The 17,432-nt window shown below is 52.1% G+C and overlaps 3 protein-coding genes across 5 annotated transcripts; 1 reads left to right on the forward strand and 2 right to left on the reverse strand.

Moving 5' to 3' along the window:
• Window positions 1-544: 544 nt before the first annotated feature.
• Window positions 545-2,380, forward strand: GADD45GIP1 (GADD45G interacting protein 1). The gene is made up of 2 exons (XM_082730173.1): window positions 545-936; window positions 2,022-2,380. Exons 1-2 carry the CDS (start codon window positions 587-589, stop codon window positions 2,338-2,340), a joined length of 669 nt encoding a protein of 222 aa, XP_082586299.1. The 5' UTR covers window positions 545-586; the 3' UTR covers window positions 2,341-2,380.
• Window positions 2,381-2,886: 506 nt separating this feature from the next.
• RAD23A (RAD23 homolog A, nucleotide excision repair protein) lies at window positions 2,887-8,851 on the reverse strand. 3 transcript variants are annotated; one of them, XM_082730146.1, is made up of 9 exons: window positions 8,621-8,851; window positions 6,943-7,104; window positions 6,594-6,775; window positions 6,402-6,457; window positions 6,141-6,268; window positions 5,792-5,870; window positions 5,529-5,662; window positions 3,718-3,882; window positions 2,887-3,636 (listed from the first exon to the last, which is right to left on the reverse strand). In XM_082730146.1, exons 1-9 carry the CDS (start codon window positions 8,690-8,692, stop codon window positions 3,523-3,525), a joined length of 1,092 nt encoding a protein of 363 aa, XP_082586272.1. In that variant the 5' UTR covers window positions 8,693-8,851; the 3' UTR covers window positions 2,887-3,522. The 3 variants fall into 3 exon arrangements, with proteins under 3 accessions (XP_082586272.1, XP_082586273.1, XP_082586271.1); XM_082730147.1 differs by having other exon boundaries at window positions 5,529-5,659; window positions 8,621-8,827; XM_082730145.1 differs by having other exon boundaries at window positions 2,887-3,882; window positions 5,529-5,659; window positions 8,621-8,827.
• A 1,571-nt stretch (window positions 8,852-10,422) lies between these two features.
• On the reverse strand, window positions 10,423-14,353 carry CALR (calreticulin). The gene is made up of 9 exons (XM_082730182.1): window positions 14,178-14,353; window positions 13,722-13,823; window positions 13,331-13,534; window positions 12,783-12,877; window positions 12,483-12,692; window positions 12,290-12,403; window positions 12,056-12,199; window positions 11,304-11,396; window positions 10,423-11,215 (listed from the first exon to the last, which is right to left on the reverse strand). Exons 1-9 carry the CDS (start codon window positions 14,266-14,268, stop codon window positions 11,015-11,017), a joined length of 1,254 nt encoding a protein of 417 aa, XP_082586308.1. The 5' UTR covers window positions 14,269-14,353; the 3' UTR covers window positions 10,423-11,014.
• Between the last annotated feature and the right edge of the window lie 3,079 nt (window positions 14,354-17,432).

Raw genomic sequence — 17,432 nt, forward strand, 5'->3', positions numbered from 1 at the left:
GTACTTTTATATTTTAAGTAGAAATTTAAATATTTAAAATTGTCTAGGTACGGTTTTAAACAATTCTTTAAAATAAAAATCTTGAGATATTAAAAATAAAATTTAAAAGCATAAAATAAAGCATAAAAAATGAATACTTAATGTTATAAAAATATTCAGGTATTTAAAATGAAATTTAAATATTTAAACGAACATCTTAAAAAGATTCTAAATATTTAAAATATAAAGTAACTTAAAAATAAAATTTAATATAAAGTAATACGTAGATTAAACTTCAAACTGAGATAATATTTAAAATTTTAAATAAATAGTTAAAATTCAGACACTTAAATTTTTGAAATAAAAAATCAAATGCTACCTTAAATGTATAAAGTTAAAACTTAGTGAGATTTTAATAAATAACTGCTAAAATAAAAATTTTAATTATACTTAAAGATGTATAGGACATTTGTTACTCCCTCCTCTCCCCTGCCCGGAACTTAGGCCGCAGGGACGCCCCTCGCCCCGCCCAGGCGGCCTTCGGACCTCGCGCGCAGGCAGTGCTGTGGCCACCCCGGCCGGCCCGCGAGGACCCCGCACAGCCAAGATGGCGGCGCCCGTGTGGCGGACGCGGACCCTGCTAGAGCTGCCGGCGATTCTGGGCCGGGGCTCCCGTGACTACCGGGCGCCTCCGCCCCCGCGCCGCTCGCCAGGGCCCTGGTGGCCGGACCCGGACGACCCGCTGACCCCGCGCTGGCAGCTGGGGCCGCGCTACGCGGCCAAGCAGTTTGCGCGGCACGGCGCCGCCTCCGGGGTGGCCGCCGGTTCGCTGTGGCCGTCGCGGGAGCAGCTGCGCGAACTGGAGGCTGAGGAGCGCGAATGGTTCCCGAGCCTGGCGACCATGCAGGAGTCGCTGCGGGTGCAGCAGCTGGCGGAGGAGCAGAAGCGCCAGGCCAGGTGTGTGCGGTCGGGCAGGCGGGGGTGGTGGGCCGAGGACCTCCTGTGTGCAAGGCCTTGTCCCAGGTGCTGAGCACATAGCAGAGAACAAGATAATTTTAAATGGCGACAGGGAACCATTAGGAAGATAAAACTGAAAAATGTGTGTGCCAGAGAACGACTTTGGTTTGAGACCTCGAACCTCTCCAAGTTGATCCTTAGAGACCTGAATGACTAGACATAGCAATGGGGAGATCCTAGGGAGTGTTCCTGGTAAAAGGTGCAAAGACCCCGAGGTAGGAATATGCTTTAAGGAGCTGCCAGGAGGTCATTGTGGCCGGGGAAGGGTGGTGGGGCCTGGAGTCAAGGGCAGAGGTCAGACTTGGAGACAGGTCTGAAGGATTAGACTTGAAGAATACAAGACCAGGAACATCAGGATGGTGTTGCTTCTTGGAGGGCAGGCAAATTGGTGAAGGCCAAGCGTGTTCCTGCTTTTTATTGTTCTTGTCCTCACAGTAACTCTTAAGAGGAAGAGGGCATCACCCTCATTGTAGAGATGAAAAACCAAAGCCTGGGAGTTTGTGGAATCACCCAGGAAGTAAAAGGTGAAGCTAGAATGTGAACCCCAGTCTCCACCCCATCCCAGCTAGATAACTCTGCCATGGGAGCTTTAGATCTTTCAGCTTCACCTTTCTAATCCTTAAAAATGGGACTGTGACTGGGACCTACCAAGTCGTAGGATTGGAGAGAAAGGTCCAATCCATTTCTTGCCTTTACAACGGGGCCTGGCATACAGTAGGCGCTCAGTGATGTCTGCAGGATCAGAGTGTGTGCTGTGGGAATGGCGATATGGTGTTCAGCTCTCTGGCTCAGGCAGCTCAGTAAAATGCCGAGCTGACGGGGTCTCCTCAGGGTGTTGACTCTCCCATGCTCAGGGTCACACACAAATTAATTCATCCCTCCTGCCTGTTACTCCACTTGTCTGGGACTTTTCCTGTTTTAATGACCACCATAAGTCTTCCCAGTTTTTCATCGGGGTGGGGGTGCTGTGGGTGGATGGATGCTCCTGGGTGTTGCCATCTTCGTCACTCTACCCTCCCCTGCAGGGAGCAGCTCATTGCAGAGAGAATGGCCAAGATGCCACAGATGATTGAGAACTGGCGGCGGCAGCAGCAGGAGCGCAGGGAGAAGGAGCAGGCCGACAAGGAGCGGCGGGCCCGACTGCAGGCTGAGGCCCAGGAACGCCTGGGCTACCATGTGGACCCGAGGAGTGCCCGCTTCCAGGAGTTGCTGCAGGACCTGGAGAAGCAGCAGCGCAAACGCCTCAAGGAGGAGAAACAAAGACAGAAGAAGGAGGCACGAGCTGCTGCACTGGCTGCTGCTGCGGCCCAAGACTCCGAAGCCTCGGTGGCACCCAGTTCCTGAGCTAGCCTCTCCCAATAAAATCTGCTGCCCGACAGCCCCAGCCCTGGAGAGCTGTGTCTTCTCTCACCATGCCCCTTCCTGGCCCCCGCAAACACCTGGGGCCAGGGACTCTCCCACCCTTCCTGGCTCTGCTCACTCAGGGACTCTAGGCCATGCCGACTAACTGGGGCTTCAGGAGGAGAAAGGGGGATGCAATGGGGAAATAATAGAGGAGCAGATGGCAGAGAAGAAGGAGGCTTCTGTTTACCAACATTAATCTCCAGTAATTAGCCAATTACTAGGGGGGGAAGTGTAGCCAAAACAGACTGTAGTGGTGATGGCGGGGGGTAGGGAGAAACAGCCCTTCGGAGGCTAAGTTGGGGCTGGGGCCCACTGCCTGGGAATGAGATAGCCTCAAGGGGGTGGGAGACACTGGGAGCCCCAATCTGCAGAGGCTGACAGACCACTCTGCCCCTTCTCAGCATAGGCATTATCACCTGTGCCCAACTAGCCCCCAGACCCAGACAAGCTGGAGTAGGAAGCCCCAGTAGGCACACACCACAGGACTGGCTTTTAAAACTTTATTCACTTCAAAACCTTTATCAGAGACACGGTTCTGTCCTGGGGTCAAGGGGGTGGCCTTAACCTCTGATGTTACTGCCTCCCCAGGCAGGACAAACCAGGCCTCAACCTCTCCCGCAAAGGGATACAGGCCAGAGACCAAGGCCAAACTGGGGAGGGGGTCCTTGGGCCTCTTGAGTTTACCCCAGATGGAAAGGTTGGGGCACTCCAATGGAGGATCAAAGTTTAGGGCTCCAGCTTCCCCTCACCCTGGAAGAAGGGAGGGAGGTCTCAGGGGCTCTTCAGGGGAGGGGGAAGCAAGCAGCCGCCTCTCCATCTGGCTGCAGGGAGCTGGGACAGAGGCCAAGAGGGGCCCATCTGTCGCCTCCAGTCCTGCCAGTTTCTTAGAGCAGGCAGGGCTGGGGCGGGGGATGGGAGACAGCTGTCTGGCCTGGGTCTTCTCAGGCCAAGATGGGAATGGGGGCCACTGGAGGAGGATGGGAAATAGGTTTTTTTTTTTTAAGGTTTTTGATTTTTTTCCACTTCTTAAATAAACATGAATATATATATATTTTTTCTTTTATAAAACTTTTGTGGAGTTGGGGGGTGGGGAGGTTGGAGGGGCGGCCTGGCCTCCCTGCATCACTCGTCATCAAAGTTCTGACTCAGGAGGAAGTTGGCAGCCAAGTTCTCATTTTTTTCGCAAGCGAAGTAGGCCTGGATCACCAGGCTCTCCGGGAAGCCCAGGGCTTTCAACTGCAGGAAGACGGGTGGGTATGAGCAGGGGCTGGGGGCCCTGCCCACCAGGAAGGTCACCCCCCAAGCCAGGCCTCTTACCCTCTCTATAGCTTCTTTCTCCTGTGGTGTCACCTGGATGTAGTTCATCTGCGGGGCCTCCTCACCTATGGCGCCCCCCTCACCCTCCACATCGGAGATGTCTGCCAGCTCCCCGGGGGGCTCATTCAGCATCTGGATGAACTGCTCCTGGTGCCGGCTAATTTGCTGTGGGAGACAGAGGGAAAGGGACTGTGAGCCCCCGCACCTGATGCCCACCAGGGTCCTGATCACCGCCCTGCTTTTTCATCCCCTCAGCACAGATTCAGAGGCGGCCTATTCTGGCCAAAGAGCAACACGATAGTGGATACAGGCCTGTCCCGGTGGAGCTGATGCTCCGGGGGGAGAGAGGCTGTAAGCAAATAAATGGGTCATTATTTACAATGGAAATAGGGGGCCTGGCATACGGTAGGGCCAACACTGGACTCTACAGAAGAAAATCCCACAGGGCAGGAAAGAAAGGCCCGTGATCTGCAAGATGGTAAGTTTCCTCCAGATAGAACAGTAAGTGCAAAGGCTTGGAGATTGAAATGCACTTAACAAATCCCAGAAACAGAAGATTATGTGGCAGGAACAAAGGAAACAAACAGCAAAAAAGGGACAAAACAAAGAGATGAAAACAAAGACCCGACCTACTTGCTTCTAGTGTCTTCTAAAATGAAAGGACATCCCAGTGAAAAGAGAAAGACGTGATCTGTGTACACGTCAAAAAGACCTAATTCATCTGGGTGTTGCACACCTGCAGGTTCCCCAACTCTCTACAGTTCTGTTTTGATATATGTCTGACTTTAACTTCACCTCGAAAGGGTTTTTTCAAGAGTCTGGCTCCTGGTGGAGAATGCACTGTGTGGGCGGTGCCCCTCAGGGGGCAGCCGGGGAACTGGGTGGGGAGCTGAGATGGCCGCTGTAGGGGCTAAGTGCAGGGCCGGACAGAGTGAGATGTTCTGAGAAGACAGGTGATGGCGGACCCCAGCAGGCACAGGGCTGAGGCTCAAGCCTTCTGGGGATGGGGAGGGCTGGGAGGAGGATCTGCTCTCAAGTCTTAAACGTCTACAAGGCCCTTTCATGTTTGCGTCAAGTCAGCCATCGGTTAAGTGTGGCATTTGGAGGTTCCGGTTGGTTACATCGATTTGGAGGCGTATCACTGCTCAAGATGGTAATATAGGGAACACTAAACAGAAATGAGGATAAAGGCGTGTAGCCCGTGCCCTGTAACACCTGGAGAAGGTAAGCAGGAGGAGGCAGCAAAAGGGACTGAGTGAAGGAGCAGCAGTAGATGACAGGCCCTAAACCAGACCTTTACAGATGATCCAGAAAACCCTGTCACCTCCAGGGTCCACTGCCCCTCTGCTTAGGAGCCTTCAAGGGCAGGATGGAACCTTGCTGAGTACCGTGGTCCCAGAGCTAACTGGGACACACCAGTTCTCGATGGTGCCATACAACCTTGTAGGCACTTAGGATGCACTAACTGTATGTGAGGCCAAGCCAGAACAGAAAGACACAGAAGGTAGAGCAAAGGACCCAGAGGCAAACACACACCACACTAGCTGCCACACTGCTCCAGACCCCTGGTATCTTCCTCCGTGAGATGATAAGAACGGCACCCACACCTCGTAAGGTGTTTGAGAAAATTACATGAAACCAGGAGGATCATTAGATCAAGAGCAGCAGGGGGCTGTCACTAGTCCTAATTTCCAAACACAGAGAGGGCTCCTACATACCACACTAGGCGGGGCTAGCTTTCTGGGGCTGTGGTACCCACAGGGGAGTGGAGGTGGTGCCTACCCTGGCTCTCTCCACCCCCAGGGCCGCACCTGCAAAAGCTGAGGATTCTCTTGGCCCAGCTGCTGAAGCAGGGCAGGCAGCAGAGCTGGGTTCTGCTGAATCACCTGCCGCATGTTCTGGAACTGGGGCTGGTCCCGCAGGAACTCCAGGGGGTTCTCTCCTGCTAGCAGAAGAAAGATGTATAATCAGACAGCATGCTGGACTCCCAAAAGCTTGGGGGCCAGTGTGGGGAGGGCGGAGTCTGACACCTTGACAGCAGACACCCAACATACACATCTCCCAGTCCGCTTACCTCCTTCTGTGGCTGGCTGCTCCGACACCTGGCTCTCCTGGACAGAACCATGTTCTGGCTCGGGGCTCCCAGGAATTCCCTGTCAGGGGTCCTATTTAGTTCTAATGCACATCAGAACTGCCTCCCTTCTGCATACTCAGCCCTGGCCGAAGACAGGTGAGACCTCGGCCCTGCCCTCCATAGACCCACCCCATCACTCATGTCCAGGCTCCTGCACGAAGCCTTTCCTGGCTGGAACCACAACCCAAAGCCTTCAGAGGGCAGGTTTTGCCTCTCTGACCACCCGTCAGGGCACGTAAGCCCATGTACTCCCTTAAGGCCTCCCCAGGAGGGAGCAGCCCCACCTCACCGTGAGTAGATACTCCACGGCTCGGTGGGGGTTGTTGTAGCTGGCTCTCAGGGCGGCCACGACCCGCTCCCGCTCATAGCCCATGGACATGATCTCTGTCAGCATCGTCTCATACTCAGAACCAGTCACTGTGGAGGGAGCAGCAAGGCCTGGGTCACTAAGGAGGGAGAAGGGTAGCTCCCAGACCCTCCCACACCCACATAAGGCCCAGCTGCTGGCTGGGGCGCCCAACTGCTTCTGCCCTGGGGACCACCCACCCACCTAGCGTGGATGCTGCGTCTTCCTCTCGCCCGCTGCTACCTGAAGAGGGAACAGAGCTGCAAATTCAAGAGAGAGAAATCGGACCCTGGCTTCTGGCGGCTTGCCCTCCCCCAGGTTAAGCAGGAACACGTATGTACTGGAATGTGCTGGGAGGACAGGGCCCAAGGTGGGGCTTCTGCTCCCTGGCCTTACCCTGACACGGACTCCGGGGATGTCGTGGGGACTGATTCCTCCGATGGGCTCTTGTCCTCTCTGGCAGTAGGTGGGGGATGGGACATGCCTGAGGCAGGGGCCGGAGGGAAGGATGTGGAGGACTCCGGGGCAGCAGTGGGTGAGGCCTCTGGGGGTACTGAGGTGCCTGGGCTAGTTTTGGCCTGTGACACCCAGAAAAAGGAGCAGGCATCAATTTCCCTATCTAGCCCCAACATCCCATCCCGTCTCAGCCCCGCCCTATTCATAGCTAATCTCTCCCGGGCACACTGGCTCTTTGTCAGCTCCCCAGCTAATTCACCCACCCTCCCAAGCAGCACACTTCACCTACCTTGGTCACCATAACAACCACAAAGTTCTTCTCATCAATGCGATAGTCCCTGATGGGAACGTCATCACTCAGGATCTTGCCAGCATAAATGAGTTTCTGTCCAGCCACAGGGAAGGCATCACGACCCTTCTCAGCTTCTATCTTTTCCTTTAGCACCTTCACCTGGAAGGAGAGGAACACTCATTGCAAACCTCAAGATTCTTTCTTGAGTGGGGAAGGGGGAGGAGGGGAAGAGACCACAAGCCTCAATGGCAGAGAAAGTAAGCTTCGTAGTCAACCATGCCAGATTCCAATTTGTTCGCCTATTCCACCAATCAACGGAGTGTTCACCAAACACTACACACCAGGTGCTACTCTAAGTATTGAGTACATAATATAACACGGAACAAAACTCAGCACAAGTCCCCACTTCCCCAAAAGTAACACTAATGCGAGGAAAAGAGAAAACAAATGACTTCACATAACGTAAAGTATGATGAAAAATAGAGAGGGGCTTCTGAGTGGCTCAGTGGGTTAAGCCTCTGCCTTCAGCTTGAGTCATGGTCTCAGGGTCCTGGGATGGAGCCCTGCATCCGGGGCTCTCTGCTCAGCAGGGAGCTGGCTACCCACACCCCCACTCTCTGCCCACTTGTGATCTGTCAAATAAATAAAATCTTAAAAAAAAAAGAGAGAATAAAAGAGAGGTAAGATTCTTCATTCCACACTGCTGACAGTGCTCAGTGCCAAAAGCATCTTATGGGGATAATACTAAGTGTATAGTATCACTTTTAAAGCCTCACCACTGCATGAACTAGCTATTAATCCCATTTTATGTTTGAGAAACAGAGATACAGAAAGATTAAGTAGCTTGCCCAAAGTCAAATAGTTGGGACTAATCGGAAAACGGGAGTGCTTCCATTTCTACAACAGGTAGACTTCAGGGTCTCCTTCGTGAGGTAGTTGTTCCAAAAGTGCCAAACACATAGTTAGACGTTCAGTAGGTCTGCTAGCTCCTACACCTCTTTTCAGCTAAAAACCAAATATGAATCCCCGTTCTGCCATCACTTGCTTTATGTGACTGTAGCAAAGTTCCCTAATTCTTAAACTCCCACATCTGTAAAATGGAGTGAAATTGTCAAAATGGCTCAAATAAGTTTGTTTTGCATTTTTAGTAAAATAATACTAAATCTCTCAGCAGGTGGTAAAGAACAAATCGTCCAACAAACACAGACGACTGACACTCAGGCCGTTTATTATCATTATCGTCACTGCCGTCACCACTCGGGATCTCCTGATCACTACTCCCAAATTCAGCCACCAACGTCCCGAGGAGATGCTGCAAAGCTGGGAACTCGGAGCCCCCGTCCCAGAGAGCGTGGCCCGGCCGGGAATCTGAGCCTGCGGCTCCCGCGACCCGCGAGGGCGCTGACATTGAAGCTGGGGCCTGATGGGTGCCCCGGAGGTGGGGCCTCGTCCGGAGACCGGCCCATAAGTGCCATCAGCACGAGTCGCCGGGGGCTGGGCCGAGAACCAAACGGAGGTTCGGCAAAGTCAGGCAGGCTGGGAGGGGTGGGCAGAATCCCGCCCGCGCCGTCCTCCCCGCCCCTCCTGTCGGGATCCCTTCCTCCCCGCCCCCACTCCCCCACCCCCACCCCCGGCACCCGTCGTTCCCACTCCCGGGCTTCGGTCCAGCTCCCACCGTCTCGTCAGGCTCCATGCGGATTTTGAAGGTCTGCTGCTGCAGCGTTTTGAGCGTGATGGTGACGGCCATGGCGGGGCCGGAGCGACGCGGCGGCCCCGGGATCCTCACACAACATGCAACTCACGCCGCCGCCATCTTAGCGCCCAGCCGCACCGCGAGCCGACCGCTTCCGGGGCAGGCGGTGCGCGCGCCGACCACCGAAACACGTGACCTGCGCCCCCCCCCCCCTTAGCCTTGGTGAGCATGCGCAAAAAAGAGGCCTTTGGCCAGGCATGCGCAGACTAAACTCGGCTCCCGGAGCAGCTTCTCATTCAGCACGCATACGCGTCACGTGGCTTCCTGAGTGACGCCATGCCCGTTAGCGGTGACGTCATAGGGCCACAAAATGGCTCCGACAAGCTCCCTTTTCATGTCCTTAGGAGTTTGTTGATTATATTGAACAAAATTTTTCGTGTACTTGTAAATATTTTTATTTCTATTTCATTTTTTTGTTTCCCAAATGAGTTTTGTTCTGGTTTGGCCGCCCTCACAGGAACCCTCACTCAGGACTGGAAAGATACTCGAAAGGTCACCAACTAAAAAAATGAAAATTCTAAAAACACTTGTCCGTTGAAGCAGGGACAGGGGGCCAATTTGGGGCCTCATTCATTCCTGAGGGAGAACTGGATTTTTGGAATGAACCTGTAGTACTAGCTCCTGGGTGTCCCACCTCTCTGCTGCTCCTCCCCCAACCACTTTGTTCACCCCATTATCCCCAGTCTGACCCCGCAAGTATTTAAGGAAACTGTCACCTTTCCAGGATTCCTTACACTAAAAAGACAGAATCCTATCCGGAGACTTTCCCCGGATGCATCAATTCTGGAGGATACCCAGAGGGGTGGAGCTAGGGCCATTGGACCCAGGTGGGAAGCATGGAGGCGCATCCATGAACAAGATATTGAAGAATTAGTTGGCCAAAGGCTAAGATCATCTCCCAGTTACTGGGTGGAGGTCTTCCCACCCTCAACTGACCATTACCTGCCTCCAAACCTGCGTTTGGTTTTAGTTTCCATTCAAGCACTCAAGTCCAAAACAAAGCAGTTACGGGACACCTCACCCATGGCCCAACTGTAGCCAGGTCATGTTGCTTCTTCCCTTCATGGCATACAGGGTCTAGACATTTCCACCACAGTGGGCCAGGCTGTTTAGGGCTTCTTGCCTCTCTCCCTCAACAAGGGACATAAGCCCCAGACCACCTACTGAACTTCAAGGGCAGCCTCCTGGACCCAAAGTGATGAGCTAAGCCTCAGGGGTCCTAGACCTTGTTGGTCTGTCATCTCTGCACCCTCCTTGGGGCCATCTCTTTCCTCTGAGAATTCAAAGACCACTGGTGGTGCTATTTATTTACCATCTCTGTACCTGTATTATAGCTAATGAGTAGTATTAAGAAAATGTTTAAAATGGTCCAATCGTTCTATGTAGTCTTGCTTGTTAAGAGGTATACATGGTTCACTGGGAATGGATGGCATGAAATGGTGCCAGTGTGGGTTCATAGCCCTGCCCTACTCAAATTCTGGAGCTCAACCTCCTCATCCAACTGAATTGGTACTAAAAAGCACGATCACCAGTCTGGTGCAAAAACTCAATGAGTTAGTATGTAGAGTATTTGTAATGGCACTTCTATCACTATTTTCTCACTGTTTTGAGGTTGCAAGGGGGAAACAGCCCCTTGAACCTTATGGGGACATTCAACCAGAACTTGAGCTGCTGCAAAATGAGCCTTACTCAAGAGTCACCTCCCCCAGAAGGAGACACAGGAGGAAGACACAAAACTTAATTTAATAGAAATTTTGTTTGTAGTTCTTACATTCTCAGTGTGAGCCAAGCTGGAACCCACTGCCCCACCTATAAGTGGCCCAGTCCTAGGAGCAGGGGAAAAAGGGAAGTGGTCAGTGGGGGGTCAGAGCTCAGGCCCTAGGAGCCCTGTTCTTCCTCAGTGCTGGGGGCTGGGGATGCCACCCTCTTCTCCTGCCCCCCTCTGGGATCACGAAGGAAAGCAGATGGAAATCTTGGGCCTGGGGCTTCTCTTCCACACTCCCCTGCCCCTTTCAGGTTGGAGGGGAACTAAGGGAACTGGGAAGAGAAGGGGACAGAGGAAGGCAAAGATGTCAATCAAGAAAGAGGAGGATCAGGAATAAGGACTAAAGGAGAATCAAAGACAAAACACCAGTTTAAAAAAAAAAAAAAAAAAAAAGAGGGGAGGAAACAAAACCAAAATCCACCCCAAATCAGAACCCGCCTGGAAAAAAAAATGAAAGTTCTCCAGTCTCATAGAGACATTATTTGGCGCAGCCGGCTCTGCGGCGGGAGCGCTCAGGCCTCAGTCCAGCCCTGGAGGCAGCGGCATGGCCCCTACAGCTCATCCTTGGCCTGGCCAGCGGCAGCATCTTCCTCTTCCTCTTCCTCCTTGTCATCTTCATCCTCCTCATCCTCATCTTTGTCTTCCTCATCTTCCTTGTCTGCCTCCTCCTCTTCCTTGCGTTTCTTGTCCTCCTCCTCCTCCTTTAGCCTCTGCTCCTCATCCTGCTTGTCCTTCATCTGCTTTTCTGCTGCCTATACACAGACCACATACCTCAGGGCCTCGCCCTCACCCACCAGGCCTGCCTACCCCCCCAAGTCCAGGACCAGACCCTGGGCCCACCTTCGTGACACCCCAGGTCTCGTTTCCAAACTCCTCTGCATATGCTTCATCGTTGGTGATGAGAAAATTGTCGAAGATGGTGCCAGACTTGACCTGGGGGAAAGGAGGATGGATGGAGAAGTGGTCAGAGGGGACATCGGATGTCCCTGGCCTTGGACAAGTCCCACCCCAGCACCCTCCATATTCCCATGACTACTACACAATGCCCTTCTGATTTTTTTCATCCATAAAATGGCATTTCTCAGTCTCTTCAAATATTTTTCTAGTACCTACTACATGCCAGGCACCGTTCTAAGCATAAAATGTTTATTACTTAAGAAAACTAACAAAAATTTGATCCCTTCAAAATGGAATTTTTTCAAAAATTTTTTTCTCATAGTCACATTCTTTTTTTCTCCCAGTAGACTCTGTTCCCCATGTTGGGCTTGAACTCATGCCTGAGATCAAAAGTTGCATGCTCTACCGAGTCAGACAAGCACCTCTGAAACTAATTTCCTAACGAGATTAACCAATTTCTAGTTGTTAAGGACAGTTAAATTTGTTTGCATAAAGGATCTTAGAAGGGTATCTGGCACATAATAAGCAGAGCCTCAAAGTGGCTGCTGTGAGAACTCCGTAACAACAGACCAGGAAATTCTTCAGGAAAAGCACCACTTTGGGCTCAGATCTGCCCGAGGTCGAATGTTACCATCCCTTTCCTCCTGGATGACCCTGAACATTTAAATACTTCAGGAATCCCTTATGTGTCTCACCTGCCAGAGATCTAAGCCCAGAACAGCAAAGTTTTCATAGGCATAGATGTTGCTATCAGGAGAGTACTCAGGGTTGTCAATCTCTGGGTGGATCCAAGTGCCCTTGTAATCTGGGTTGTCAATCTGCCGGGGCTTCCACTCGCCCTGCGGAAGGGGAAAAGGGAACCAGTGGTTGAGTGATGGTCGGTGTGCTACCCACTGTGCACCCCCACCCTGTTCAGAGCCCCAGGTCACCTTGTACTCCGGGTTCTGAATCACAGGTGGTTCCCACTCTCCATCCATTTCTTCATCCCAGTCCTCTGGCTTTTTAGCATCAGGGTCAGGGATGTGCTCGGGCTTATCCCAGTCCTGAGGGTACGTAAAAAAGTCAGTCAACCCAGCTGTCCTCTGCACCCTCCACATGGGGAGCCTCTGCCCAAGCACCAACCTCAGGCTTGGAGTCTGTGGGGTCATCAATCTTGGCCCGCTCATCCCAGTCTTCAGGCTTTGAAGCATCGGGATCCTTTATCTTCTTGGGAGGGAGGAAGTCCCAATCATCCTCCAAGGAGCCTGATTCCACCTGGCTGTTGTCAATCTTCACCTCATAGGTATTATCCGGCCGTACAATCAGGGTATACAGGTGTGTGAATTCATCATCCTGAAGAAGGGGGGGGGGGGATGAGTGGCCCCGCCCACCATGCTGGCCTGAGACTCCCCTATCGCCATTTGTCACCACCCCCAGTCACACCTTGCAACGGATGTCCTTGTTGATCAGGACGTTCTTGCCCTTGTAGTTGAAGATGACGTGAACTTTCTTGGTGCCAGGGCCACAGATATCGGGGCCTAGGTGGAAAGTGGGTGCAGTCAGAGCAAGAAGATGCCTGCCATTGCAAAGCTCCCCTTTACAAAGGAAGACTTGCTTCTTAAGTTCAGGTCTGTGAAGGGTCACAGGACAGGAATCAGACCCTCACTGGTACTAAGGAGTAAATGTGTGGCCTTTTAAAAAGGAAAAGAAAAAAACAAAACAAAACAACAAAAAAATCAAAAACCGGCTCTTAATGAATTTAATGCCCTTACTTGTAACATCAGGAAACAGCTACAGAAAATCCCATACACTACCAGTTTCAGACCAACAACAACAATGCAACATTCTCAGCCTCCTTTCCAAAAACAAGCCTTAACTACGTAAGTACTTCTCGTGTTCTCAAAACTACCTGTCGGGGGCTTTAAAGAACCCATGAGATTTCAGTCTCCCTCTAACGAATCAAAGGTCAGGACCAGGGTGGGGCCCCTTACCGAACATGATGTTGTATTCAGAGTCTCCGTGCATGTCAGTCTGGTCCAGACCATCTGGAAAAAGCTTCACGTAACCGCCCCCACAGTCGATGTTCTGCTCGTGTTTCACGGTGAACTGCACCACCAGTGTCTGGCCCTTGTTGCTGAAGGGCTCAAATCTGGCCGACAAAGCGTAAAAGCGGGCATCCTGGCTCGTCTGCAGCCCTAGCAGGAGACCATAGTGAGGTCATGGCTCAGTCCCAACCTCCCCGGACCCTAAGCATTGGAGACACAGAGGGCTGCCCCTTCCTCCCCCTGCCCTACTCATGGGGGATTAACCAGGCTGTGAAGTGCAGGGCTTCCTCCAGGAAGTCCTCCTGAATCCGAACCCCCACCAGCCCAAGGATCTTACCTTTATCCTTCTCCTGGTCACCGTAGAACTTGCCGGAACTGAGGACAAATTTACCAAAATCTGACTTGTGTTTGGATTCGATCCAGCGGTTGGTCCACCCGTCTAGGGGATCAAAGGGGCAGGTCAGTGGGGCCCTACTGATCTCTTCCCACTAAATATCTCCCAGTAGCCTCAAACACTGGGAAACAGACACCCCTTGACTGACCCCACCCCAACCTCTGGTTTGACACCTTCAATGGCTTAAAGGCTTCTCCAGCAAATCCTAACTCCCGCCGCGGGAGTCTGCTGCACCCTCGACGCTCCCCAGGGACATGGAAGGGAGGCTCGCCGGCGGCTCTCGTACCCGGAGCCCACCGTATTGGTCCTCTAAGCAGTAATTACACGGGAACAACGCAAATCTAGGCTGACCGGCCGCCCTCGACGTCGGGCCGGCCTCGAGTCGGGACCAGGCCTTACCTCCGTCCAGAAACTGCTCCTTAAAGTAGATGGCGGGTTCGGCAGCGGCCAGGCCAAGGAGGCCGAGCAGCAGCGGTACGGGTAGCAGCATGGCGGGCCGAGGGGGCGGCGGCGCGCGGGCCCTTTAAATCTCTCCTCCGGCGGCGGCTCTGCAGTAGGGACAGACGCTGCCGCCGGCCGCGAGCTTTTATACCCTACCGCCCCTCAAACCAACCTGGCCCGGCCTCTTGTCCCGCCCTCCGCGCCTTATTATTGGTCTTCGGATACGGCCCTGGCTTTCCATTGGACTCTTGTCGTCTGAGCAAGTTAGGGTGTGCCTCGGAACGCAGGGTTCCCAGATGGCCGATTTCTATTGGCCACACAACTGGCCAATGAAGGTCGACCACGCGTTGTGGGGGCCGCCCACCGGTGTGGTGGGGGCCTCGAGCCCCTTCTGCCCAGGTCATGTGACCAGACCTCGACCCAACCCCGCCCTAGCCCGCGCGCTTAGCTCCGGGTCTGGGCGTTTAAAGAACGCGCGCTAGTGCCCGTGTCACCGCGCGGGACCTGGATCCTGCCCGAGCTCGCTCTCTTTCATCCCTCTGCGGGGAGCTGTGGGCACGTTTTTCCTAACCACTTTCTACTCTGCAGCTGGGAAGCCCCCACTCGGACGCGCTCGCTCTAGCTCTCCCCCGCCCCAGGCTAAGATGGGGCAAAGGGCACCGGAGCTTAGAGGCTGAGGACCTGGGTCCCTAACTTCACCCCAGTGCCACAGTCTGCAGGCTAGCAAGTAAAGTGCCGGCTCTCTCCTCTTTGGTCCCTAGTCTTCCCTAGTGCCCTGACAGCCTGTCAGACTGCTGCTCTGTGACTGGGACGAGTCACCTAGCCTCTGAAGTCACAGGAGCCTCTAAGAGGATAGGAGCAACCTCAGCTAGGTGCCGCCCTACAGAATCGCTTTCAAAGCTGTTAGGGTTGTCTTGGGACAGAGAAGGAAGGTTAGAAGATGTAACTATTGGCCGTGGCTCCTAGAGTTTGATAGGGTTGTTCCTCTAATCGCAGCCTCTCCTTTAAACGCTCCCTCAGCCGGTAAAGGGGTCGCTGCCTGTGGTCTCCCACAAACGGCCTGGCTTTTGCAACTAAACGGCTAAAGAGGAGAGGAGGGGGGTTCCGTTGGGGAAGAAAAAAAAATGAGACAGATGGTGGGGAAGATAAAGTCCAAAGGAGATGGGCAGGACCCCTGAGTCTAGAGTGTTCTGAAGCCAGAGGCACGTGACTGACAGTGACTGACACTGTCTCCCTGCCCCCAAGCTGCAGGAAGCAGGAAGGAGGTCTGGGGGTTTCCCAAACTCTGAGCAACAGCCCTGGACCTTGGAACATAGAAGTGGACTGCGGAAGGGGGGAATCCTAACAAAAGACTGGGGAAGGGGTCCTTCCCTGATAGTGGTGGAGACTCAGAAAGAGGAGGAATTGGGAGTCTTGGAGAAGTTGGGTTTCTGCAGGCATGTCCAGTATCACCCAACCTGCACCCCCTCATGAGGATCCCCATTTGGGGTGATCATTCCTGGCCTGCCAGTGACCCTCCCACCTTCCCTCCCTTCCATCCTATGTCATGCACACATGAGTTTGGTGCTTCCTGCTTGAGAGTAGACCCTGTGACTGTCTTATTCACTTCACCATCCCTCAGTGTCTCTTGCAACACCTGGCACAAAAGAGACTTAAAGCCTACTTGCTGTGTGACGGAAAGAAGGAAAGACTCTTGGAAGAATTAAATGTACAAAAACAAGGGAAGTGCTTTGAAGCTAAGGAGGGACTTGGAGATCCACATACTGAATTTTTATCAGGACTTCACTGTGGGGTCAGGATTGGGTGATCAGGCTCACATAGTAATAGTGATGGTAAAACCATCACAGTAAAGTAAAGGTGTTCTTCTTATGATAGTGCTTGTCACATGGTCCACACTCAATTTAGTATCAGCAGTATGAGTACATGTGTGAGCAGTATTTCACTTAAATCTGTGATATAAGCCCATAACCTCATCTCTATCCAGGAAAGGAAATGGGCACAGAAAGACTAAGCAACTTGGCTGAGTGGTATAAATGGAATTAGAATCTACTCGCACTAATCTCCACTGGCCACCTGTAACTATCAACCATTTGAAATGTAGGTGGTTCCCAACTGAGATGTGCCTTAGGTATAAAACACACACCGGATTTTAGAGACTTACTATGAAAAAAGAACATAAAATATTCCATTAGTAATTTTATAGTATTGAAATGATAATTTGGACAAGTTTGGTAGATTTTTCAGATTAATTTCATCCACTTTGTTTTTAACACTGCCACTAGAAAATTTAAAATTAGATTTGCATCTTGCATTATATTTCTAGAGGCCAGTACTGATTAGGGTATCCATTATTGCCCTGACATTGATCTTCTCAAATGAGCATACACTGACTGGAATGCCATCTGAAGTGTTTATAGTTTCCGACACCATCTCTACCAACTGCTTGTGGAATCGTGGGGAAGTCGTATCCCCCTCTGAGCCACCATTTTCACAACTGTGAAAGGGGGATTATATTAATATCTATGTCAAAGTTTTGGGGAAAATGAAATAACACACCCAAAGCACTGGGCAGAGGACATGAGATGTCTCTACAGGTTAGCTGGTATCTTGACTATAACTATTATTAGGTTAGACCCTCTCTCCTTTAGAAATAGGGATGGTCTTGGGACGCCTGGGTGGCTCAGTTGGTTAGGCAGCTGCCTTCGGCTCAGGTCATGATCCCAGCGTCCTGGGATCGAGTCCCACATCGGGCTCCGCAGGGAGCCTGCTTCTCCCTCTGACTCTGCCTTCCACTCTGTCTGCCTGTGTTCGCTCTCGCTCGCTCTCTCTCTGACAAATAAATTAAAAAAAAAAAAAAAAAAAAGAAATAGGGATGGTCTCTGTCTACCTACCCTCCTTTTAAAAACTTAAAAGTCAGTGATATCAGCGGAATGACTGTCTCTGGAGCCACCACCTACAATCTTCCTGCAGGCCAAGAGAGAATCCTACAAGGGCAGAGGGCTCCTAAAGTCAGAGGGAGGGAAGTCCAAGGTCACGCCGCGTGCTGGAAGTGTGGCTGGGTGAAACTGAAAACAACACTGCGGTTCTGTCCTTGAGGTCTTCAATTTGGCCTCCCTGATCAACCAGACACTACCAGTCTAGCTAGGGCGGAGGCGGGCACTAAGTCTCTCCCACCCTCTAGGGTTCAGTTGCCGCACTGAAGATGGCGGCGTC

The sequence above is a fragment of the Mustela nivalis genome, assembly GCF_964662115.1.
Source record: "Mustela nivalis genome assembly, chromosome: 1".
In the NCBI taxonomy this organism is placed as follows: domain Eukaryota; kingdom Metazoa; phylum Chordata; class Mammalia; order Carnivora; family Mustelidae; genus Mustela; species Mustela nivalis.

Bases quoted from the DNA above. Each gene is read 5' to 3' on its own strand.
- GADD45GIP1 (XM_082730173.1), top strand. From the start codon at position 587: ATGGCGGCGCCCGTGTGGCGGACGCGGACCCTGCTAGAGCTGCCGGCG. The intron at 937-2,021 runs GTGTGTGCGGTC...CCTCCCCTGCAG, and splicing joins GAGCAGAAGCGCCAGGCCAG to GGAGCAGCTCATTGCAGAGA.
- RAD23A (XM_082730145.1), bottom strand. From the start codon at position 8,692: ATGGCCGTCACCATCACGCTCAAAACGCTGCAGCAGCAGACCTTCAAA. The intron at 6,776-6,942 runs GTAGGTGAAGTG...TGGGTGTCACAG, and splicing joins TGGTTGTTATGGTGACCAAG to GCCAAAACTAGCCCAGGCAC. The intron at 3,883-5,528 runs GTGCGGCCCTGG...TGTCTCCCACAG, and splicing joins AGAATCCTCAGCTTTTGCAG to CAAATTAGCCGGCACCAGGA.
- CALR (XM_082730182.1), bottom strand. From the start codon at position 14,268: ATGCTGCTACCCGTACCGCTGCTGCTCGGCCTCCTTGGCCTGGCCGCT. The intron at 13,535-13,721 runs GTAAGATCCTTG...GTCTCCTGCTAG, and splicing joins TGACCAGGAGAAGGATAAAG to GGCTGCAGACGAGCCAGGAT. The intron at 12,404-12,482 runs GTTGGTGCTTGG...ACGTACCCTCAG, and splicing joins CCACAGACTCCAAGCCTGAG to GACTGGGATAAGCCCGAGCA.